General features: G+C 45.6%; 1 protein-coding gene across 1 annotated transcript in view; it reads left to right on the plus strand.

Annotated features, from left to right (window-relative positions):
- Positions 1-606: 606 nt before the first annotated feature.
- The window catches only part of LOC126194943 (protein expanded), a 161630-nt gene continuing 136492 nt past the window's right edge, over positions 607-25744 (plus strand). The window contains exon 1 of the mRNA XM_049933330.1: positions 607-726. Within this exon, the coding sequence (XP_049789287.1) occupies positions 607-726 (120 nt within the window). The remainder of the gene's footprint in view (positions 727-25744) is intronic.

Here is a 25744-nt window from a genome sequence, read left to right on the forward strand (position 1 = left end):
AGCACATTCTCCAGGTCTCTCACCAATTGAAAACGTCTGGTCAATGGTGGCCGAGCAACTGGCTCGTCACAATACGCCAGTCACTACTCTTGATGAACTGTGGTATCGTGTTGAAGCTGCATAGGCAGCTGTACCTGTACACGCCGTCCAAGCTCTGTTTGACTCAATGCCCAGGCGTATCAAGGCCGTTATAATGGCCAGAGGTGGTTGTTCTGGGTACTGCTTTCTCAGGATCTATGCACCCAAATTGCGTGAAAATGTAATCACATGTCAGTTCTAGTATATTTGTCCAATGAATACCAGTTTATCATCTGCATTTCGTCTTGGTGTAGCAATTTTAATGGCCAGTAGTGTATTTTAGCGCATCGGAATCAGTATGAAGGTTCCCCTTGTTAGTCGTATTACGGCGTATGTGGCTGTGTGAGTTTGCAGATGGACATCGGTGGGCTGCGTCCAAGTCCGCGCCGAGCGCCGAGTCTACGAAGAAGGGAGCGGTTCTGGAAGCTCGGCAGTACTGCAGCTGCGCGTGTGTTGCAGGTAGGCGGCGCGCCTGCGAGCGGGCAGCGTGCGCGCCCGCGCCGAGCGCCGCGGCTGCCGGGATGTAGCATGCAGCATTGCACCGTCAGCGCGCCCGTGCACTCCTGCAGCCCTGCCAGCCTCGCCGCCAGCGCCAAGTACGCCGCCGTCGAGCTCCTCAACAAGCAGCGACTATACTTCGTCGTCGAGGTCAGTGGCTCTGCGCGGCGCCCGCCTCCCCTCGCATCCTAATGCTGCACCCAGCCCGGCGCGCCGTTTCGGACACGCGCCGTGCCTGCCACGCGCCCCGCGCCTCGCAGCCGCCCGCGCAACCCGCCGCACGCCGCCCGTGCCGTGCCCAGCGCGCCGTTCCACTCCGCTGCTCCCCACCGGCACAGAAACACACACCAGACGCATTCCACGCAATAGTCAACAGCCATCACGAACATGTCCGCGGCTCGTGGTCTTGCGGTAGCGTTCTCGCTTCCCGCGCACGGGGTCCCGGGTTCGATTCTCGGCGGGATCACGAATTTTCTCTGCCTCGAGATGACTGGGTGTTGTGTGTCTTTCATCATCATTTCATCCTCATTCACTCGCAAGTCGCCGTAGTGGCGTTAAAGAACCTGTGGAACGGCGGCCGAACCGCCCCGTGAAGGGTCTCCCGGCCACCAATGCCATATCACGAACATCACTAAATAAGCAATTCTGCATCTACGTACACTGAAGAGCGAAAGAAACGGCTACACTTGCCTATTATCGCGTAGGACCTCCACGAGCATGCAAAAGTACCGCAACACGACGTCGCACGGACTGGAAGCAGTTAATTCCGTAAATTATCTGGGAGTAGGCATTAGGAGTGATTTAAAATGGAATGACCATATAAAATTAATCGTCGGTAAAGCAGATGCCAGACTGAGATTCATTGCAAGAATCCTAAGGAAATGCAATCCGAAAACAAAGGAAGGCCGGCCGGTGTGGCCGTGCGGTTCTAGGCACTTCAGTCTGGAACCGCGTGACCGCTACGGTCGCAGGTTCGAATCCTGCCTCGGGCATGGATGTGTGTGATGTCCTTAGGTTAGTTAGGTTTAATTAGTTCTAAGTTCTAGGCGACTGATGACCTCAGAAGTTAAGTCGCATAGTGCTCAGAGCCATTTTGAACAAAGCAAGTAGGTTACAGTACACTTGTCCGCCCACTGCTTGAATACTGCTCACCGGTGTGGAATCCGTACCAGATAGGGTTGATAGAAAAGATAGAGAAGATCCAACTGAGAGCAGCGCGCTTCGTTACAGGATCATTTAGTAATCGCGAAAGCGTGACGGAGATGATAGATAAACTCCAGTGGAAGACTCTGCAAGAGAGACGCTCAGTAGCTCGGTACGGGCTTTTGTTGAAGTTTTGAGAACTTACCTTCACTAAAGAGTCAAGCAATATATTGCTGCCTCCTACGTATATCTCGCGAAGAGACCATTAGGATAGAATCAAAGAGATTAGAGCCCACACAGAGGCATACCGACAATCTTTCTTCCCACGAACAATACTAGACTGGAATAGAAGGGAGAACCGACAGAGGTACTCAAAGTACCCTCCGCCACACACCGTCAATGGGCTTGCGGAGTATGGATGTAGATGTAGACTAATGTCCGAAGTAGTGCTGGAGCGAACTGACACCATGAATCCTGCAGGGCACTTGATAAATCCGTAAGAGTACTAGAGAGGAGGAAATCTCTTCTGAACAGCACGTTCGAAGGCATCCAAGATATGCTCAATAATGTTCAAGTCTGGTGAGTTTGGTGGCATTTGGAAATGTTTAAACTCAGAAGAATATTCCTGGAACCATTCTATAACAATTCTCGACTTGTGGGGTGTCGCGTTGTCCTTCCGGAATTGCCCAAATCCGTCGGGATGCACAATGGACAAGAATGGATGCAGGTGATCAGACAAGATGCTGACTTACGTGTCACTTGTCAGAATCGTGTCTAGACGTATCACGGGTCTCATACCACTCCATCTGCTCACGCCCCACACCATTACAGAGCCTCCACCAGCTTGAACAGTCCCCTACTGACGTGCGGGGTCCATGGATTCATGAGGTTGTATTCATACCCGTACATGTCCATTCGCTCGATATAATTTGAAATGATACTCGTCCGACCAGGCAACATGTTTCCAGTCACCAACAGACCAATGTCGGTGTTGACGTGCCCAGGCGAGCCGTTAAGGTTTGCGTCGCGCAGTTATCAAGGGTACACGAGTGGGCCTTCGGCTCCGAAAGTCCATATCGATGACGTTTTGTTGAAAGGTTCGCACGCTGACACTTGTTGATGGCCCAGCATTGAAATCTGCAGCAGTTTGCGGAAGGGTTGCACTTCTGTCGCCGGCCGAAGTGGCCGTGCGGTTAAAGGCGCTGCAGTCTGGAACCGCAAGACCGCTACGGTCGCAGGTTCGAATCCTGCCTCGGGCATGGATGTTTGTGATGTCCTTAGGTTAGTTAGGTTTAATTAGTTCTAAGTTCTAGGGGACTAATGACCTCAGAAGTTGAGTCCCATAGTGCTCAGAGCCATTTTTTTGCACTTCTGTCACGTTGAACGATTCTCTTCAGTCGTCATTGGTCCAGCTCTCGCAGGATCTTTTTCCGGCCACAGCGATGTCGGAGATTTGATGTTTTACCGGATTCATGATACGAGTATTCACGGTAAACCCGTGAAATGGCCGTACGGGAAAATCCGCACTTCATCGCTACCTCGAAGACACTGTGTCCCACCGCACCTGCACCGACTGTAACACCACGTTGAAACTCACTTAAATTTCGATAACCTGCCATTGTAGCAGCAATAACCGATCTAAGAACTGCGCCAGACACTTCTTGTCTTATGTAGGCGTTGCCGACCGCAGCACTGCAGTCTTCCTGTTTACATATCTCTGTATTTGAATACGCACGCCTATACCAGTTTCTTTCGCGCTTCAGAGTACATACTCTGCAAGCATATGGTGGAGGGTACCTTGCACCAGCACTCCATTACTAGTCATTCCCTATCCTGTTCCACTCGCAAAACAGAACGAGGGAAAAACAACTGTGTGTATACCTCCGTACGTGCACTAATCTATCTAATGAGAAAAGGAAAAGCTGAATTTCGCAGGAGCCACGCTTTCTAAATCCGAAACTGACAGTATGGTACGAAAAACTGCCTTCTGCAAACCAACGTCGCAGCAATTTTCTTACTTCATCTCAACATATAAAACGACACCACGTCGAGAATTGAACGTCAGGTCATGCTTTGGGAATGCGTAAGCCCTGCTCGGATAGCTAGCGTCCTCGGATGATGTCTAGGAATCATCTGCTGTACGCTAGTAGCAGAGGGCCAGTGGTAGACTGAAAGTTTGTAGCCACATTTTCGATGTACCTAATGTCCAGTTACGGAAGACAAACGGTTATGTTATGCTACAGCCGATTTCTCCACTCACCTCTGCTCTTATTGAAATTCGTTCTTTATTCCTTGGAGCCATTTAAACCAAAACTATTCAGGCTTGATACGATTAATCACATAATTCGTATGATTTCGACGCAGAGTTTAAAATTTTGTTATAGTACTCGTGCATAAGAAACTATAGCGAAGAGCAAGACTAAATTGTGTGTGCCAGACGGAAACCTTTCAACTCAGATTCAAAAATCTGAAAGTTAAACCCGCAGAACAGTTTACAGATTAATACACTGATAAGCGAAAACATTATGACCACTTTTTTTATTTACTATTAAAAACAGTCTTGATCACTACTTATTTATTAAGGTGACCGGTTTCGACCACTACTGTGGTCATCTTCAGACCTATAAATCGTATACAAAGCTTTAATTAGAGGGCTACATACATTAAAGAAAATGCATAAAGTTATAAAGCTATAAAACGATGAATTACCATTGAGTAGGAACCTCTTTCTGCTGGAAAATCACTACTGGAGAAACAAGTGCATGTCTTACTATATATAATGGAGGCTCCGCCCACTTCTGACGGCATGATGTCATTTCTAACCAATGAGGTATAAGTCGAATAACAATGTAAAATTTCTTAGTTAAAAGAACATTGTCAAGAAAAAAATAAACACACACTAAACTTAGCCTATTAAACAGCTATTGTCAATTAAGAAGCGTTAAAAATATTTAAATATGTAGGATACATGAACTTCGGTTTGATAGTAAATGGGTTGCCCTCTCAAGGCCTCTTAGTGAACCATTTGGAACCACTGGTTGCCATGGTGAAGTTGGACACCGTTCCAAAGATGAGGCAGCAGGCTTCTTTTTAACGCTTCTTAATTGACAATAGAAGTTTAATAAGCTAAGTTTATTGTGTGTTTATTTTTTTTCTTGACAATGTTCTTTTAACTAAGAAATTTTACATTGTTATTCGAGTTATACCTCATTGGTTAGTAATGACATCATGCCGTCAGAAGTGGGCGGACCCTCCATTATATATAGTAAGACGTGCACTGGTTTCTCCAGTAGTGATTCTCCAGCAGAAAGATGTTCCTACTCAATGGTAATTCATCGTTTTATAGCTTTATGCATTTTCTTTGATGTATGTAGCCCTCTAATTAAAGCTTTGTATACGATTTATAGGTCTGAAGATGACCACAGTAGTGGTCGAAACCGGTCACCTTAATAAATAAATCGTGATCAAGACCGTTTTTAATAGTAAATATTTGTAACACATTGATCACTGTCACTCCCATAATGTATTCAAAAGTAATTATGACCACTACCCACCGCGACGTTGGATGCCGCCTGGCGGCGTTGCGGGCACGTGACTCGGTATGTAAGCGGAGCAGACACGGACGGGGGATCACCCTAGCGAAGATAGGGGCTGCACATGGGGAAATACATTGAGATAAGTGACTCTGACAAAGGGCAGGTTATTATTAAGCAGGCCCTTTGAACGAGTATTTCGCAAATGACGAACCTGGTCGAATGTTCACTTGCTACTGTCGTGAGCATCTATGGAAAGAAGTAGAAGGACAGTGAAACTGCCACTGGGCGCCGAATAGTTGGACGTCCACTACTCTTCACAGAACGTGGGGTTCGGAGACTTGTCAGATCTGTAAAGCAGGGTAGATGGTGATCTGTGGCATCTCTGTCGAAAGAGCACACTGCTGGTGCACGCACAAGTGTTTCGGAGCACACCGTTCATCGTACATTATTGAACATGGAGCTCCGTAGCAGACCACGCCTGGGTGTTCACATGTTGACCAACCGACATCGTTCATTACGATTGCAGTGAGCTCGGGACCATCGGAATTCAACCGTCGATCAATGGAAACATGTCGGTTCTTCGGATGAATCACATTGTTGCTGCTGTAGATCGATGGCCGTCTCCACAAACGCCGTCATCGAGGTGAATGGTGGCTCGAAACGTGCAGCGCACCACGGACGCAGACTGGTGGAAACAGTATTGTGCTGTGAGAGAGATTCTCCTGCGCTTGCATCAGAGCTGTGACAGTAATCGAAGACTCGCTGACAGCTGCGAACCACTTGCACCCCTTCACGCTTCATGTCTCCCCCATTCGCCTTATGTATATTCTATGGAATTCATCTGTGTTGCTATCGGGAGCCATCACGGCGTACGCAAATCAGCGACCCGTTATGTACGCCAGTTAAATGACCTGTGCGTAGACATCTAATGCCACATACCTCCACAAACATGATAACAAGCTATCGGCTCCCTGATACGCAGAAAAACAGTGATGTATTTCGTTCCGAAGACGGATAAACAAGCTATTAAGCAGGTCGTCATAACGTTTTGGCTCATCATCATACCAGCCATTTGAAATCTATTGCTGGAAAAAGGTGTCGTTTACTCTTTACCACGCATTACATTCTTCAGCTGTATACATCCATGCACCCAGAAGGCATCTACCCGCCTTGCATTGCCTCGTCGCTTCGGCCTGTTGTTGTACAGGGTGCTACAAAAAGGTACGGCCAAACTTTCAGGAAACATTCCTCAAACAAAGAAAATATCTTACGTGGACATGTGTCCGGAAACGCTTACTTGCCATGTTAGAGCTCAGTTTATTACTTCTCTTCAAATCACATTACTCATGGACTGGAAACACACAGCAACAGAACGTACCAGCGTGACTTCAAACACTTTGTTACAGGAAATGTTCAAAATGTCCTCCGTTAGCGAGGATACATGCATCTACCCTCCGTCGCATGGAATCCCTGATGCGCTGTTGCAGCCCTGGAGAATGGCGTATTGTATCACAACCGTCCACAATACGAGCTCGAAGAGTCTCTACATTTGGTACCGGGGTTGCGTAGACAAGAGCTTTCAAATGCCCCGATAAATTAAAGTCAAGAGGGTTGAGGTCAGGAGAGCGTGGAGGCCATGGAATTGGTCCACCTCTACCAATCCATCGGTCACCGAATCTGTTGTTGAGAAGCGTACGAACACTTCGACTTAAAATGTACAGGAGCTCCATCGTGCATGAACCATATGTTGTGTCGTACTTGTAAAGGCACATGTTCTGGCAGCACAGGTAGAGTATCCCGTATGAAATCATGATAACGTGCTCCATTGAGCGTAGGTGGAAGAACATAGGGCCGAATCAAGACATCACGAACAATGCCTGCCCAAACGTTCACAGAAAATCTGTGTTGATGACACGATTGCACAATTGCGTGCGGATTCTCGTCAGCCCACACATGTTGGTTTTGAAAATTTACAATTTGATCACGTTGGAATGAAGCCTCATCCGTAAAGAGAACATTTGCACTGAAATGAGGATTGATACATTGTTGGATGAACCCGTGGAGGCCAATCAGCTGCTGATAGTGCCTGCACACGCTGTACATGGTACGGAAACAACTGGTTCTTCCGTAGCACTCTCCATACAGTGACGTTACCTTGTACAGCAGCAACTTCTCTGACGCTGACATTAGGGTTATCGTCAACTGCACGAAGAATTGCCTCGTCCATTGCAGGTGTCCTCGTCGTTCTAGGTCTTCCCCAGTCGTGAGTCATAGGCTGGAATGTTCCGTGCTCCCTAAGACGCCGATCAATTGCTTCGAACGTCTTCCTGTCGGGACACCTTCGTTCTGGAAATCTGTCTCGTTACAAACGTACCGCGCCACGGCTACTGCCCCGTGCTAATCCATACATCAAATGGGCATCTGCCAACTCCGCATTTGTAAACATTGCACTGACTGCAAAACCACGTTCGTGATGAACACTAGCCTGTTGATGCTACGCACTAATGTGCTTGATGCTAGTACTGTAGAGCAATGAGTCGCATGTCAACACAAGCACCGAAGTCAACATTACCTTCCTTCAATTGGGCCAACTGGCGGTGAATCGAGGAAGTACAGTACATACTGACGAAACTAAAATGAGCTCTAACATGGAAATTAAGCGTTTCCGGACACATGTCCACATAACATCTTTTCTTTATTTGTGTGTGAGGAATGTTTCCTGAAAGTTTGGCCGCACCTTTTTGTAACACCCTGTATATTGAAACCGAACACAGAACTTTCTTGGTGCAGCTAACAGCCATTCGCATCGCTAAATGTTACTCTCTGCTCCACTTCATTGTCATTAGAGTCACATTTACGTCTTCCACTTTCCTGAACTTCTTTTCTCTCTTTGGTTTCTCTGTGTTTGTAGTTATTTCCAAACTGCACCTTTCCGTAGCCCACGGAAGAATCCTCAGTTTTGGGACACTTCTCACAGTACCACGTGTGTCATCTTCATGGTTTGTATCTTCAGTCGTGTTTAGCGACAGATATACTATCTTATCAAAAGTATCCGGACTCTTATTAGTGGACATTAATATGGGCTGTGTCCAACCTTAGCCTTTATGATGGCGTGAACTCTGATGATGACACTTTCGGTGAGGTGTCTGGATATCTACAGAGGAATGGCAGCCTGTTCTTCCTCAAGAGTCGAAACCAGAGGAGGTAGTGATTTTGGGCATTGGGGTCTGTAGCGAAGTTGACATTCTAACATTACAAAGATGTTCAGTTGGTCTAGATCTGGACTCGAGGCAGGTCATTCCATTACGGGAAAGCTATTCTCCACAAGCTATTGCCTCCTTGATGCTGCTTTATGTTAGGGTGCATTGTCATGCTGAAACAACAGGCATCTCCCATATATTCCTGTACTCTACGCAGTACAAAATGCAGTAAAATGTGATCATCTCATTTCGAATTTAGCATTTTCTTAAGCGGGATAAGAGGAGCACACCTTAATCACGAAAAACACCCCCAAAAACTAACTCTCTCCTACCCCGTACTTCACTGTTGGCACTTCACACGATGCCAGGGAACATTGTGCAGTAGTTCTGCGGATCGAGACACCACGTCATCATCTCGTCCCTAATCCAGTAGAAAATGTTGGGATGATTTCGGGTGGAATCTTCTACTCTCTGCATTCGTCCTTTGACGCTTACCGTACTGCAAACAGCCCTGAAAGATGAATGACGTTTATTTCCCACGGAACTTATGGACATCGTCATTAACAGCTTGTCCTCTTTTGTCCCCTGCTTTGGCCACACCAGTCACATCTAGTTGTGCTTGCCAAACACACTCTAAAATGGAACCCCAGTTCCTTGTCTCCAACTATATTTATATATTTTATTTAAAACACGCCATGTGTTCTTGACTTTGGCTAAATTCATCATGTTCGACAATCACTTTCGGAATTATCATTTTTGTGGTTTTTAAAGTTATAAGAAGATTTTACTTTATTGTATTTTTTATATACCAATATATTCATTTTAATACAGTAGTACGCTTTACAATGTAAGGTAGTGCAAGAGTTACTGAAAACGTAGGCATAATATTTTCACTTTTGATCTTCGCTTACGACGAATTTTCAGATTTTTCTTGGTAAGCATCACAACTCTTTGCTTCAACCTCAAGATAATTTTAAAACTGGGGTAACCACAACTGAAATAGTTATACATGATCGCTTGACGCTTCATACAGTGAACAGTTTAGGCGTCAAAACTATTAAAATGAAAATGAATGAAATATCCGCTGGTCCGGTGTAGCTGTATTTGTTTAGGTCACTTATAAACGCACACAATCGGTTTCGCAACTTTTGAGTTGTATCTTCTAGTGTAAATATCATGCTGTGTCACAAGTTACAGAACGCCACAGTGTAACAGTTGGCGTGACTAGGTAAAGATTTCATAATTCCTCAATTGATAAAGAAACCATTGTCAAATGATAAAAAGAGCATCGCCAATGATGAAAGTGTTGTCTGTGTTAAAACGCGAACTGTACACATTCTGATTGAAATATGCTCTTGTCGGCCTATGTCAGCAACTAAATGCCCCCCTAGACGTTATTCAGGGAAGTACTTGGCGCTTTAGTGATACAAGCCTACACGCTAACGTGTATTTGCCACCGACATAGCAGCGGACAACATAAGGCGCACACTCTTCGACAACACGCGGAGAGCTCGTAGCTTATACCGTCAGCTGCTATGTTGGTGGCAAATACAAATGTGCGTGTCGGCTTTTGTCACTAAAGGGCCCAGTACTTCCCTGAATAACATGCAGGGCTCGGGGGGGAGGGGGGGGGGGAATTTAGTTGCTGACATAGGCCGACAAGAGCATATTTCAATCAGAAAGTGTACAGTTCGCGATTTAGCACAGACAAGACTTTCATCATTGATGATGCTCTTTTTATCATTTGACAATGGTTTTTTATTGACTGAAGAATGCTGAAATCTTTACCTAGCCACTCCAATTGTTACACTGCGGCATTCTGTAACCTGTGACAGCATTACATTTACACCGGAAGATGTAACTAAAAAGTTTTGAAACCGGTTGTTTAGGTTTATGAGTGACCCGAACAAATACAGCTACAGCGGACCATTGGACATTTCGTTCAGTTTCATTTTAATAATTTTAACACCTGTATTTTAAAAAACTGTCCCCTGTATGAAGTATCAAGCAATTATGTCTTCTTGGTGCCACCCCCATTTCCGTTATCTCGGTGGTGTGTGGGGAATGACTCGTGTACTCATTGTAAGTACTGCAGAAATTATGTGACATGACACGAGATTTGTGATGGATTCCTCAGTTCAGCAAATTTACTTATTTACTGTCTTTGTTTAGGCAACGGCCTTGCCGCAGTGGATACTCCGGTTCCCGTGAGATCACCGCAGTTAAGCGCTGTCGGGCGTGGTCGGCACTTGGATGGGTGACAATCCAGGCCGCCATGCGCTGTTGCCATTTTTCTGGGTGCACTCAGCCTAGTAGCGGCTACGGTCAAGTTACCATCATAACGACCGGGAGAGCGGTGTGCTGACCCCAGGCCCCTCCTATCCGCATCCTCCACTGAGGATGACACGGCGGTCGGATGGTCCCGGTAGGCCACTCGTGGCCTGAAGCCGGAGTGTGTCCTGTCTTTGTTTAAAGCAAGTGGTTGTTGTCTGCAATTTCGTTGTCAATTAGTTATGTGCTGCTGCTTCACCTACACAGAAACACGACGTCAGAACAGTTCCGTGATATTGCTCGCTATTGTAAGTATTTCTAGGTCTCAATACAATCGCAAATAGTCCTTTTCTAGTAATTTTAGTATGGGTACTTGATAGACTTGAAGTGATGCTTTGGTACGAGTTCCTGCTCCACTGTTTCCGCAACTGAGTTTTGCTTAAGCTTCTATTCTATTCTATAACTATTATATCCTTGCCGTCAGTAGTTATGAGCCGTATTACCTCCAGAATAGTACAGCCTTAACGTCAGTTGTCTTTCGTAATCTAACTAATTGCTTGGACATATATAGCCAGCATGAAACCCTCAGTTTATGTCCGGAGGTCAACCAGTAGTCTGATACTTCGTTATTGTTGTTATATGACATAAAACTAAAAGAACGAAACACGTTAGGGATATGGTGGCAGACGAAACCCTTACAAGGAAAGGCCACAAATGAGATTGCCACCCGTCGCCGTACCTGTGGTTTTTCTTTCTTCTTTTAAGGGAACTCTTCTTCCTTTGGCCTAATGAGTCTGAGGAGTCACCATTTCGGATTGTTCCCCTACAGAAAAACAAGGAACTCCAGAGTCATCTCTAAATTACGGTATCCGCTACGAGGTCAGCACAGTGTACACTAATGAGCCACAAAATTATGACCAACACCTAACGGCGTCGTAATTTACCTTCGGCACGTAAAACATTTGGAATTCGTCTCGGCTCGAAATCTTTGATACGTGGCTCGAGGCGATGCTCCTACACTTCTTGTACACTGAAGTGGCAAAAGTCATGGGATAGTGATATGCACGAATACTGATGGCAGTAGTGTCACGTACACAAAACATAAAAGGGCAGTGCATTGGGGGAGACGCTTAGTTGTACTCAGCTGATTCATGTGATTGTGAGCGCACGACGGGCATTTGCAGACTTCAAAAATGGCTCTGAGCACAATGCGACTTAACTTCTGAGGTCATCAGTCGCCTAGAACTTAGAACTACTTAAACCTAACTAACCTAAGGACATCACACACATCCATGCCCGAGGCAGGATTCGAACCTGCGACCGTAGCGGACGCTCGGTTCCAGACTGTAGCGCCTATAACCGCACGGCCACTCCGGCCGGCATTAGCAGACTTGGAACGTGGAATGGCAATTGGAACTAGACGCATTGGGACATTCCATTTCGGAAATCGTTAGGGAATTCAATATTCCGAGATTCACAGTGTCAAGAGAGTGCCGAGAATACTAAACGTTAGCCATTACCTCTCACCACGGACAACTCAGTGGCCGACGGCCTTCACTTAACAACTGAGAGCAGCGGCGTTTGAGTAGAGTCGTCAGTGCTAACGGACAAGCAACACTTCCTGAAATATACATACTAAGATGGTATCTCTTCTTACGGGAATCGGCAACGCGCCGCGAGTAATGAGTATAATGGGCGGGGGCACTACGAATGTAGTGCGTGACAATACGTTGAGAATGTGGGTTTCGCGGGAGGCGTGCCAGAGATAAATCCCTGCAGTCGCGCTATCCTCTGTGCCCTCTGTGGCTCAGGTGGATAGAGCGTCTGCCATGTAAGCAGGAGATCCCGGGTTCGAGTCCCGGTCGGGGCACACATTTTCATCTGTACCCGATGACGTACGTCAACGCCTGTAAGCTGCTAAGGGTGTTCGTTTCATTGTAACTTCATGAAATAACCGCAAAAAGCAGTGTGGGACGTACGACGGACGTATCCGTTAGGACAGTGCGGCGCAATTCGGCCTTAATGGGCTATGGCAGCAGACGACAGATGCGACTGTTTTTGTTAACAAGACGACATCACCTTCAGCGCCTCTCCTCGGCTCCTGACCATATTGGTTGGAGCCTAGATGACTGGAAAACCGTTGCCTGGTGAGATGAGTGCGGATTTTATTTGGTAAGAGCTGATGGTAAGGTTCGAATGTGCCGCAGATCCTACGAAGCCATGGGGCCAAGTTGTCAACGAGGCACTGTGCCTGCTAGTGGTGGCTGCATAATGGTATGGGCTGTGTTTACGTGGAACAGATTGGGTCTTCTGGTCTAACTGAATTCATCATTAACCGGGAACGGTTATGTTCAGCTACTTGGGGACCATTTGCAGGCATTCACTGGTTCAAATGGCTCTGAGCACTATGGGACTTAACTTCTGTAGTCATCAGTCCCCTAGAACTCAACCGAGCGAGGTGGCGCAGTGGTTAGGCACTGGACTCGCATTCGGGAGGACGACGGTTCAATCCCGCGTCCAGCCATCCTGATTTAGGTTTTCCGTGATTTCCCTAAATCAAACCAGGCAAATGCCGGGATGGTTCCTCTGCAAGGGCACGGCCGACTTCCTTCCCCATCCTTCCCTAATCCGATGAGACCGATGACCACGCTGTCTGGCCTCCTTCCCCAAACAACCAACCAACCAACCCCTAGAACTTAGAGCTACTTAAACCTAACTAACCTAAGGACATTACACACATCCATGCCCGAGGCAGGATTCGAACCTGCGAACGTAGCGGTCGCGCGGTTCCAGACTGTAGCGCCTAGAACCGCTCGGCCACTCTGGCCGGCCTGCAGGCATTCATGGACTTCATGTTTGTGGGATACTGCCCACTCGTCTCTTACAGGATGACTAGGAAGCTGTTTTCTCGGATAACTAGACAACATACAAGCAAATCACATTAATGGTTTTTATTACAGTAATTGAAATGACAATACTTAACTTTCGTTTATACATGATAGGTCGCAAGGAATTAGCGACATGCAATCGCAAGCAATTGGCGACATGCAAATAATCAATGTCCTTTGTAATATACAATTTCCAGGCAAGCTAATCACACAAGTTCATAAGTCACTGCTATTGTTAATATCACTGCTCTTTTAGAGCCCGATTTCTAGTGTCTCTCTTCTTCTGTCCGCTTCGAGACGCCTTTATTCTCTTCGTGTAGATGCCGCCCTAGTCGTGGTGACGTCCCAGTCAGCGTGCTATTGGCTGACGTCGTCTCACAGCCCTCTGTGCTGTGTCGTTCTTGACCTCCGTGCCGGCGCTTGCTGTTATGCCGGAACAATATTCCCAAACAACAATGGAATTTTTATGGATTACAATGCCCCGTGTCACCTGTCCACAGTTGTTCTACTTTGGTTTGAAGAAAATTCTGGACATTTCGAGCGAATCATTTGGCCACTCCGATAGCCCGATATGAATCCCACTGAATATTTATGGGACATAATTGAGAGGTCATTTCGTACTCAGAATCCTGCACCGGCAACACTTTCGCGTGGGCGTCTATAGAGTCATCATGGCTCAGTATTTCTGCGGAGGACTTCCAACGACTTGTTGGGTCGATGCGACGTCGAGTTGCTGCAAAAATGTGCGACACGATATTAGGAGCTATGCCACGACTTTTGTCACTCTGGTGTTTCTCATGCAGTGGTGAGAAGTGTTATCTGTGTTCGCGCTGGTTGAGACCGCACATGCGATCAGTAGAGTCGGTAACCAGCGTACTTGGAAACTTCGTGTGTGCACGAGCACTGTCCTGTTGAAAAATTGCATCATAATATCGTCGCGTGAAAGGTAAGACATTAGGAAATTTTGAATTTTCTGGTACGTTCCTATGAGACTAAACTACTGAGGTCATCGGTCCCTAGGCTTACACACTACATAATGTAACCTAAACTAACTTACGCTAAGGACAACACACTCACCCATACCCGAAGGTAGACTCGAGTCTCCGAAGGGGGAAGCCGCGCGGCCAGCAAATTAGGACGCAGGATGTCAGTAATGTACAACTGTGTCGTCAATCTTTCAATCACTACCTGCCGTACCGTGAAGTCATACAGGATGGGTCCCCACACTATGACTGCTGTGCCAAATGCAAAACATTGTGCTCTTCCCAGGTCCCCGCCACGCTTGCCGGTGAAGGTCCTTCGGGGTAGTGCAGAATCGTGGGATTTGGAAATTTGTGGTAAGGTCTTATGGGACCAAACTGCTGAGGTCATTGGTCCCAAGGCTTACGCACTACTTAATCTAAACTAACTTACGCTAAGAACCACACACACCCATGCCCGAGGGAGGCCTCGAACCTCCGACGTTCTAGACCGTGCGGCTACCCCGCGCGGCGCAGAATCGTGTTTCATAAGTGAACACAATGTGACACCATTCATTATCAGTCCATGCTTCCTGGTCACGGTACCCGTGCAAACCAGCCATTTGTGTTATAGTATTAACGGCAGCCTACGCATGGATCGGTAATTTCAGTCTCCGACTAATGGTGCGAGGTGACACAGAATACTTCTGGGAATCCAGTACCTGTACTCGGTCGGCGGGCGTACACGTGGGAGAGATGTGATACGCTTGGTGCACTATACAGCGATCCTCCCTTGTAGTGAGTAGGCGCGGCCGTCCAGAACCTTGACGACGACATACTCGCCCTGACTTCCGAGTGCGCCACAAATCTAGATAGCAAAGATTGGTTTTGGTCTTTGAATGAACTGAGAAAGGAGCACTTTAATAGGGTTGTCGCCCCCCGTGATTGCTCACCTTACTTGTTGAGTTTATAATTACGTAGTCGACTATCGATTATTAAAGCAAAATCGATCACAACCAGTAGTAACAAAGTCTTTGATCCAATCTAAATTAATATTAAGTAAATTCTGTTTTTATATTCATAAAACATATTTATAGCAGCAGCACACCATTTGCTAATTGCTTGCTGATTTCGTAAAGACCATACAATCCTTCTGAGGTTTTATTTTACACTGAAGCGCAAAAGAAACTAGCACAGGCATGCGTATTCAAATATAGAGATACGTAAACAGTCATTACGGCGTCGCGGTCGGCAACGCCAATATAAGACAATACGTGTCTCGCACAGTTCTTAGATCGGTCACTGCTGCTACAATGGCAGGTTATCAAGATTTAAGTGAGTTTGAACGTGGTGCTATAGTCGGCGCACGAGCGATGGGACACGGCATCTCCGAGGTAGCGATGATGTGGGGATTTTCCCGTACGACCATTTCACGACCGTACCGTGAATGTCAGGAATCCGGTAAAACATCGTATCACCGACATCGCTTCGGCCGGAAAAAGATCCTGCAAGAACGGAACCAACGACGACTGAAGATTATCGTTCAAGAAGTGCAACCCTTCCGCAAATTGCTGCAGGTTTCAATACTGGGCCATCAACAAGCGTCAGCCGTCGAAACATACAAGGAAACATCGATATGGGCTTTCGGAGTTGAAGGCCCACTCGTGTACCCTTAATGACTGCACGACGCAAAGCTTTACGGCTCGCCTGGGCCTGTCTACACCGACGTTGGACTGTTGATGACTGGAAACATGTTGCCTGGTCGGACGTGTGTCGTTTCAAATCGTACCGTGCCGATGGGCGTGTACGGGTATGGAGACAACCTCACGAATCCATGGACCCTGCGTGTCAGCAGGGGAGTGTTCAAGCTGGTGGAGGCTCTGTGAATCTGGTAGGTGACATGTACGTCAGCATCCTGTCTCATCACCTACATCCATTCGTGTCCATAGTGCATTTCGACCGACTTGGGCAATTCCAGCAGGACAATGCGACACCCCACACGTCCAGAATTGCTACAGAGATGCTCCAGGAACACTCTTCTGAGGTTAAATACTTCCTCTGGTCACCAAACTCCCCAGGCATGAACATTATTGAGCGTATCTGGGATGCTCTGCTACGTGCCGTTCAGACAAGTTCTCCACCCCCTGACACTCTTACAGATTTATGGACAGCCCTCCAGGATTCAAGGCGTCAATTCCCTCAAGCTCTACTTCAGACATTAGTCGAGTCCATGCCACGTCGTGTTGCGCACTTCTGCGTGCTCGTGGGAGACCTACACGATATTAGGCAGGTGTATGAGTTTCTTTGGCTCTTCAGTGTAGGATTCTTAAAAGAAGTCCATATCTCCAATGCCGAAACCAATTAAATCTGTCACCTTACATTTTGCTACCACGAATTGAACATCTAGAACAACTAAAGATCATCACAGGATTATACGTTTCATGGGGGACCTATTCATTACGCGAATTCAAAATTGTGTTAAGTATCAACGAGATCATTAATGCAATAGCGAAATGCAGTTAAACGGCCATTTTTAAAAAAAATGTTCCTTCGCCCAATGCTAGAGAACACAATCATGTTTTACGCACACAACTGCAATCCTAGAGCATCACGCGAATAAATATTAATAAAATATCAATTATAATTTTGCAGTTTCCATAATCTGGAAAATATTACACACCAGCGAAATCTAAGACCAGTTTTGGAATCAGCACAAAGCTTCCTTTAAGATGAGACATTTTGTACATCGTTTTACAGTTTCTTTAAATTTCGTAAAAATTACATTGATTTTATTTTGCTACGAAGTCGAAACCATTTGTGGAAAGAACAGATGACTCAGATTTTGATACCACATTAGTTTGGATTACGATCTATTTACTTTCCTGGCGGACATGTTGTAAATAGTCTTCACGGGTTTGCCGCCAGATGACGTGCGAATTCCACAATATTTCCTCGGAGCAGCTGTCCGATATCTTCAGGTGATTGAACCTTGCTGCTGGCTAGGTGCGAAAGTCGTCAGTCGTACGTAGCCACCAGCAAGGTTCAATTACCTGAAGACGTCGGAAAGTTGGTCCGAGGAATATTGTGGAATTTGCACAACGTCATCCCGTAAGATTATTTACCACGATTAATTTAATCTGCAAAGGACGAACTATTTTACGTAAAAAACTAATATAAACTGAAATAATGCTAGCCATCAGACAGCGTATATCTACTATAAAGCACATATTTATATTTCGTTTCTGTGACTTCATATCCCTTAAACTGGTGGGGGGAGGCATGTCTATAAATAGATATTTGAGGGACGCCTAAAGGCAGTTTAGGGTGACAGGACAATAAGCGTATTTTCGTGATTGCCTACCAAAGTTAGGTTGGCATCGCTGGAATAACCTGGTCGATAGCTGTTGACGTTATCACCATGTACGTATAATAAGGGGAGACGGCGCTACAAACTTAGACTGTACGTTCATTTGAAGCCGGCGCCGCCATGTTAGAAACCCCAAAACATTAGCAGACCGTTGTTTACGACTGGTTCTTGTTTTTAATTTCTGTCGTGTGCACGCAACGGCTGTTTTAAATTTTAACAGTCAGTGATTTCGTGAATAATGCAGCGTCAGGACTGCATTTCCAGACGTTTTGCGATCTTTAATGCGTATTTGATCTCGTAACACGACGCATTTTGCCTCGTTAATGTGACTTTGTTTTTGTTATACGTTCCGAACAACCAAGAAGAGGAATATGTGATAAGAAAAGGCTACTTCCGTAATCCAGAATTTTCTTTAAAGCGGACTGCGAAACAGATGTTCAGCCTATGTTCTCTTCCCGAAAATGCTGTGAACGTATTTTGCTATAATTGTTCGGTTTCTAATCTTTCCTTCTCAAAGCTTTCACGCAGAGAGCTTTCCGAGCTGAACTGATAGAAAATCTAAAGTCGAACGACAGGTATAAAACTACTATTGTAAACGATACACCGAAATACATGTATATAAGAGAGAAATATCGCTTGAACGAGTCATCAACAACCTTCCACGGAAGCTAATGTTGGGGCAACTAAGAGGGCAGACGTCGGCTTCAAGTTAGTGAATTCATGGCAGCTCCCCTTATTATACCCCCATGGTTATAACTCTATTCGCCAACTGTGTTTACGTAATAAATAAAACTGAAGCACTGAGAAACATAAGGGCCCAAAGCACAAGTATAAAGTTTTGAGAAAAACATATATTTGTAAAAGTCGAATTTTTACGCAAACCGCCAGTCTCATAGGATTAACTTGTTTTTTAACCAAGCCTCTACATCCTATATTTACTATAAAAAATCATGTATCCATTTTATGTTACGAAATTTCAGTTAATATTTAGAACTATTATCTTTAATGTTAATCCACAAAATTTTCATATATAAACTAGTGGCAATACTGTCTTGGTCTTTTGTATAGTTCGTAATTAATGTGAAACTAGAATTACAACATATAGAACAGATACTAAATTCACGACACACACACACACACACAATTATGACTTATCCCAACACTTCATGGTCCTCATTATCATGTCATTAACCACATTCTCCGGCTTGAGGTTCAGATAAAACTGACTGCTCACTTCAGGCATGAAATCTAGTAGTTTTGTTACGTCTATGTGTTTCAAGCTTGATCAAGTAGTTTTGTCAAGTCTTGCTTCCCATCGACGTATCTCGGTATTAGATTATGAAAAGGACCTGCAAACTGTGGTGTCTCTCGATGAGACTTGAAGAAAATGGTGGTCTTCCACGACTTCAATGAAGAATATGTTACTTCAGACAACAGTTCATGGCACAGTGTTAAAAACCTCATCATTGTAAAACATCTTAAATATAAATTGTTACCACGAAAATTAAATTTTGATTTGGTTGAGGTTGGTAAGACTCTTAAAGTTTCTGATGTCCTTAGCGTCCATTTTACATACTGGAATGTTGAATTCATGGACCATAAGGTTACGGCCGGGTATTCTGTCGACAGCTTCCAGGTTTCCTGAGGAAATGGTCGTCAGTGTAACTCCTCAGCGTTCCTACGGTAATGAAAACTTGCTCTTTGGGTCCTTATGGAAGTGAATATCAGAGAAATCGGTAAGACAGATTTTCATAATTGGTCGTATACGCTATAAGCCAAAAAATATGACCACTCCCTACCGCGACGTTGTATGCCGTGTGATGGCGTTGCGGTTACGTGACGCGTTAACAAAAGTATGTAAGCGGAGCAAATACAGACGGGGAATCACTCTAGCGAAGATATGACCTGAAAAGCCATTGAGATAAGCGACTTTGGCAAAGGGCAGATTATTATTACGCAGAGCCTGTGAAAGAGTATCTCTAAAACGGTAGAGTTGGTCGAATGTTCACGTGCTACTGTCGTGAGCATCTACGGAAATAGGTAGCAGGGCAGTGAAACTACCACTAGGGGCTAAATGGTTGGTCGTCGACGAGTCTTCAGAGAACGTCGGGTTCGGAGGTTTGTCTGCTCTGTAAAGTAGGATAGATGGTTATATTTGACATCTCTACCGATAGAGTACAATGCTGGTGCACGCACAAATGTTCCGGAGCACATTGATCATTGTTCATTATTGAACGTGGACCTCCGCTGCAGATCATCCCTACGTGTTCGCATATTGACCCAATGACATCGCCAATTACGATTGCAGTGGGCACGGCACCATAATGATTTGACCGTAGAACAATGGAAACCTGTTGGCTCTTCGGGTGAATCACATTTTTGCTACACTAGATTGCTGGTCGTCTCCACAAACGCTGTCATCGAGATGAAACGTGCAGCGCGCCACGAACGCAGGCTGGTGAGAGCAATATTGTGCTATGGGTGACTTTCTCCAGCACTTGCTTGGGACTTTAGTTAGTAATCGGAGACACGCTGACAGCTGCGTAACACCTTGATGTCTTCCCCGACGGCGATGTCAATTTTCAGCAGTACAATTGTCCGCTTCTCGGAGCCAGAACCGTGCTACAATGTTTTGAGGAGCGCTGTGTCGCGATCGGGCGCCATCACCGCGTACGCATATCATCGACCTGTTATTTCCGCGAATTACATAACTTGTGCGTAGATTGTAACATCCACTTTGGAAAACTATTAAATGACAGTGCTGGAAAACCTCTACGTTTTTTGCTTTTCAAACAGCTGAGCAAAACTCAACGTACTCAGACAGTTTTCTCTTATATATTAGCGCAACGCAATCTGACTTTCAATAATCCCTACAAAAAAATGGGCCTGACTAACAATAACCTTTACGTTTCATGAATCACTTACCTCACAAAAATCTTCGTTACTCGAACTACTGCAATACAGCGAGCGCCCAGCTAAATAAAAGATTCTAATTACTGAAGGCACTAACTACTGATAGGCATAGATAGCAAATGAAAGATTTGGATAAAGAACAAACAATGTATTTACCTTAATAGTGTTCAAAGTTCATGTCATCCAGTCGTACAAATTTCCTTTTTCCGACGGACACACGTCCAGATCGTCCGCTCTCAAAACTCTGGCAGCTCCGTCTCCACATCCACCACTGCTGGCGGCTCACCTCCAACTGCGCAACGCTACGCGCTGTTCACAGCCAACTGCCCAACACTACAATAGCGAATATTCCAACAATGCCAACCAGCCACAGACTGCTCACAGCGGAGCCAGTGAGTTTCAAACAGAGCGCCACGTGGCGTTACCAATATAAAAACCTAAACAGCCTACTTACAAGATGTCTAAAGCCACATACCTCCATAAACCTACCAAGAAATTGTCGGGTCCCTAATACGCAGAATCAGTGTTGTATTTCGTTCCAAAGACGGACGAACAACCTATTAAGCAGGTGGTCATAATGTTTTGGCTCATCATTGTATATGGTGTAGGGGTAGAGCACTTATAAAGCTGGTTCACCGTAACATCGACAGACGTCAGGAGAATGCGTACTTGCAGTAACCTGAAAATTGTCGACTGTGTGCTTTCGGCTCTTATGATTCTCAGCTGCTCAGTTATATGAGGACACGTTTTGGCTTACTGCTTGGTTCGGGAACATGGTGCTGGCACAAGTGAACCCTGGACCAGACTCAAAAATTCAAATGGCTCCAAGCACTATGGGACTTAACATCTGAGGTCATCAGTCCCCTAGACTTAGAACTACACTACTGGCCATTAAAATTGCTACACCATGAAGATGACGTGCTACAGACGCGAAATTTAACCGACAGGAAGAAGATGCTGTGATATGCAAATGATTAGCTTTTCAGAGCATTCACACAAGTTGGCGCCGGTGGCGACACCTACAACGTGCTGACATGAGGAACGTTTCCAACCGATTTCTCATACACAAACAGCAGTTGACTGGCGTTGCCTGGTGAAACGTTGTTGTGATGCCTCGTGTAAGGAGGAGAAATGCGTACCATTACGTTTCCGACTTTGATAAAGGTCGGATTGTAGCCTATCGCAATTGCGGTTTATCGTATCGCGACATTGTTGCTCCCGTTGGTGGAGTTCCAATGACTGTTAGCAGAATATGGAATCGGTGGCTTCAGGAGGGTAATGTGGAACGCCGTGCTAGATCCCAACGGCCTCGTATCACTAGCAGTCGAGATGACAGGCATCTTATCCGCATGGCTGTAACGGATCGTGCAGCCACGTCTCGATCCCTGAGTCAACAGATGGGGACGTTTGCAAGACAACAACTATATGCACCAACAGTTCGACAACGTTAGCAGCAGCATGCACTATCAGCTCGGAGACCATGGCTGCGGTTAACCTTGACGCTGCATCACACACAGGAGCGCCTGCGATGGTGTACTCAACGACGAACCTGAGTCCACGAATGGCAAAACGTCATTTTTTCGGATGAATCCAGGTTCTGTTTACAGCATAATGATGGCCGCATCCGTGTTTGGCGATATCGCGGTGAACGTACATTGGAAGCGTGTATTCGTCATCGCCATACTGGCGTATCACTCGGTGTGATGGTGTGGGGGGCCATTGGTTACACGTCTCGGTCACCTCTTGTTCGCATTGACGGAACTTTGAACAGTGGATGTTACATTTCAGATGTGTTACGACCCGTGGCTCTACCCTTCATTCGATCCTTGCGAAACCCTACATTTCAGCATGTCAATGCACGACCGCATGTTGCAGGTCCTGTATGGGCCTTTCTGGGTACAGAAAATGTTCGACTGCTGCCCTGGCCAGCACGGTCAATGGTGGCCGAGCAACTGGCTCGTTACAATACGCCAGTCACTACTCTACTCTTGATGAACTGTGGTATCGTGTTGAAGCTGCATATGCAGCTGTACTTGTACACGCCATCCAAGCTCTTTTTGACTCAATGCCCAGGCGTATCAAGGCCGTTATAACGGCCAGAGGTGGTTGTCCTGGGTACTGATTTCTCAGGATCTATGCACCCAAATTGCTTGAAAACGTACTCACATGTTAGTTCTAGTATAATATATTTGTCCAATGAATACCCGCTTATCATCTGCGTTTCTTCTTGGTGTATCGATTTTAATGGCCAGTAGTGTACTTAGACCTAACTGACCTAAGAACATCACACACATCCATGCCCGAGGCAGGATTCGAACCTGCGACCGTAGCAGCAGCGCTGTTCCGGACTGAAGCGCCTAGAACCGCTCGGCCACAGCTTCCGGCTGGACCAGACTGCTCGAATGGACTGCAGCAGGTGTAATTCATTACTGTTTGTGGATGGTATCCACAGAAAATAGATTTTTACGCTAGTAGTACGGCGGCTCAGAGTTTTAACTGATTATTGACCTCAAGTATAAGGATACGCCACCGGCTGATTTCTTTGCCTTTCCCTCCGCACGCCACACACTGGTTTGTGGGCCATAAAGAGCTCAAACCCCGACGAGCTGCGATAATATTTATACCGGTGGGGCGATCGAGCTGCTATCTGTGAGATCGCGGCCGGCGTCGCCTAATGGTCAGTAAACGCCACCTCTGGCGACAGAGGAATGCGGTTTCCCCGCTGCTCGGGCCTCCCGTCCTCCCGCTGACGAAAGCTGATGGCCGTCCCGCGGACGGGCCACGCCACGCGAGGTTCACGTCTTGCGGTCGGCGCGCATTCCAGCTCCACGCAGCCTCTGTGGCCGACGCGGCCCGTAAAAATCAGTTTGGCTACCTGGAAACTCGTCCCGGGACGCCACGAATGATCTCTGCTCCCGCTGTTTTATTTTCTGTTCCACGCTCTTTTTGTGTCCGTCGGCGGTAGGGTAGGAATGGGGAGGCCGGATTTAAAAATTCCTATCTTTCCCGGCACTGTCGTTTTCCGGCTCTGGCGGTTTTTCCGTGCGCCGACCTGTTTCCTTCGAGCCACGATGCGACGGCTGTAGGCTAAGAAATCTACTCTAACGGCTTACGCCGGTTTATGGTTCACGGTTCACGATTTGCAGGTTGCCTATCTAACGGCTTCCAGTGGCAATAAAAATTTAATGTTCAGTATTTCGCATAATTTTTGGCCGCATTTAAAGCTTTAAAATTCTGTCATAATCTACATATTAAAAGGTATAATCTTGTGTGAAAAATTGAGCACAGTAAGACAAGTTTTACAGTCAGAAACTGTGTATGTGTCTTGATGCGCGCGAGTAACCAGATTATATACATTCAGTATTTGAGAATGAGGACTCTTATTAGGCTTGCAACGAACTTTGCACTTAATTTGAAACATTTAAGAAACTATTTCTCACTGACACCGCCCCCCCCCCTCCCCCTCTCATACACATAAAAATTATGAAAAACCTGAGCATCGGGCATGACATTTTAATTTCGTTTCTTCTTTACTAATAATTCTATTCACAACGCATTTTGCAAACGGTAATCACATGTAGCACTGAAGATGTCTACAAAATTATATCATTTTACGACGCATGTTCAGGAGGTATGACGTCATAAACATTGATATGTGTGAGAAACTAGCTTTTGCTTAAAACGGAGACCAAATTACCCAGACCATACTAATCCAGTGTTTGATAATCAGAGCACTTAACGACTTCCAACAAACTTTAAACGTAATTCAAACCTTTTCTTAACTTTTCCTCGCGTACATGTTTGACGTCAAATATTTAGTACATTTATTCATTTGTAGTCAGAAGTTAGAAGTAGGACTGTTGATACTTCTAAAAATAAGATGAATCCAATATGCCGATATTAAAAAAAAAATCATTGTAGGCTCTCAATATATCGAGAAAAGTATCGATATTTCGATATATCGCCTATAAAAATATCGGTTGCACGTTGTAAATATACTGCCGGTTTTAGAGCAGTATATGTAAGTATTGATTTATTATTAGATATTATGTACATCAACAAGCTAGCAGGCTGCCTATCCCCTTTAGAGCGAGAAGTGGAAGGAAATAGTTTGGCGATAACTACTTTGTTAACAATGGTAGGTGCATGTAAATGGCATAATAAAAGATGTCTGATGGGTCCGTCGTTCGGTTTCGTCATCACTAGTTGGTGGTTGGAGACAACATCTTTGTTACAGGTAGTCTGCGAAAACCAGTTCATAGATTTTGGTCACTGGTGAATCGTGTATACGATTGGTGCTAAGCCTCTCAGCGTCATTTAAAGCCTGAAGATGGTCTACTGAAGTACCGAAACTTGTACCCATATAATAAATAACATCGTAGGGACGGCTGTGGGTGTTCCATTTTATCACATAAGAGAGCGGCCGAAGTCCCTCAGACCTGCGATCAGAATGATGGACGTACATACTGGACTGTCCGGAACACTTCATGTCGACTTACCTGTGTTTTTTTTCCCTCTAACGCCAGAGACCTGGCAGTTGTAGTGCCAAAACTGTGTGGTGAACCTGAACGTTGCAGTTTCCGTTGGTAGCGCCGAGCGCTGATTACCTCGGCATTTCCCCCTCGCACGTCTCCGCCCCGTTCAAAGATCAGTCTCGTAATTTAGATCTTTGTTCATCATTTGCAACAACTATTTTCGAAGAATGGCGATGTGAGGAAATAGCACACCATTTGCGTTAGAAATTGTTTTTTAAGGCAACTAGTGTGCTATTTATTCACTCAGGAAATCTTGTTCAAATGGTTCAAATGGCTCTGAGCACTATGGGACTTAACTTCTAAGGTCATCAGTCCCCTAGAACTTAGAACTACTTAAACCTAACTAACCTAAGGAC

Source organism: Schistocerca nitens, chromosome 7 (assembly GCF_023898315.1).
Source record: "Schistocerca nitens isolate TAMUIC-IGC-003100 chromosome 7, iqSchNite1.1, whole genome shotgun sequence".
NCBI lineage: Eukaryota > Metazoa > Arthropoda > Insecta > Orthoptera > Acrididae > Schistocerca > Schistocerca nitens.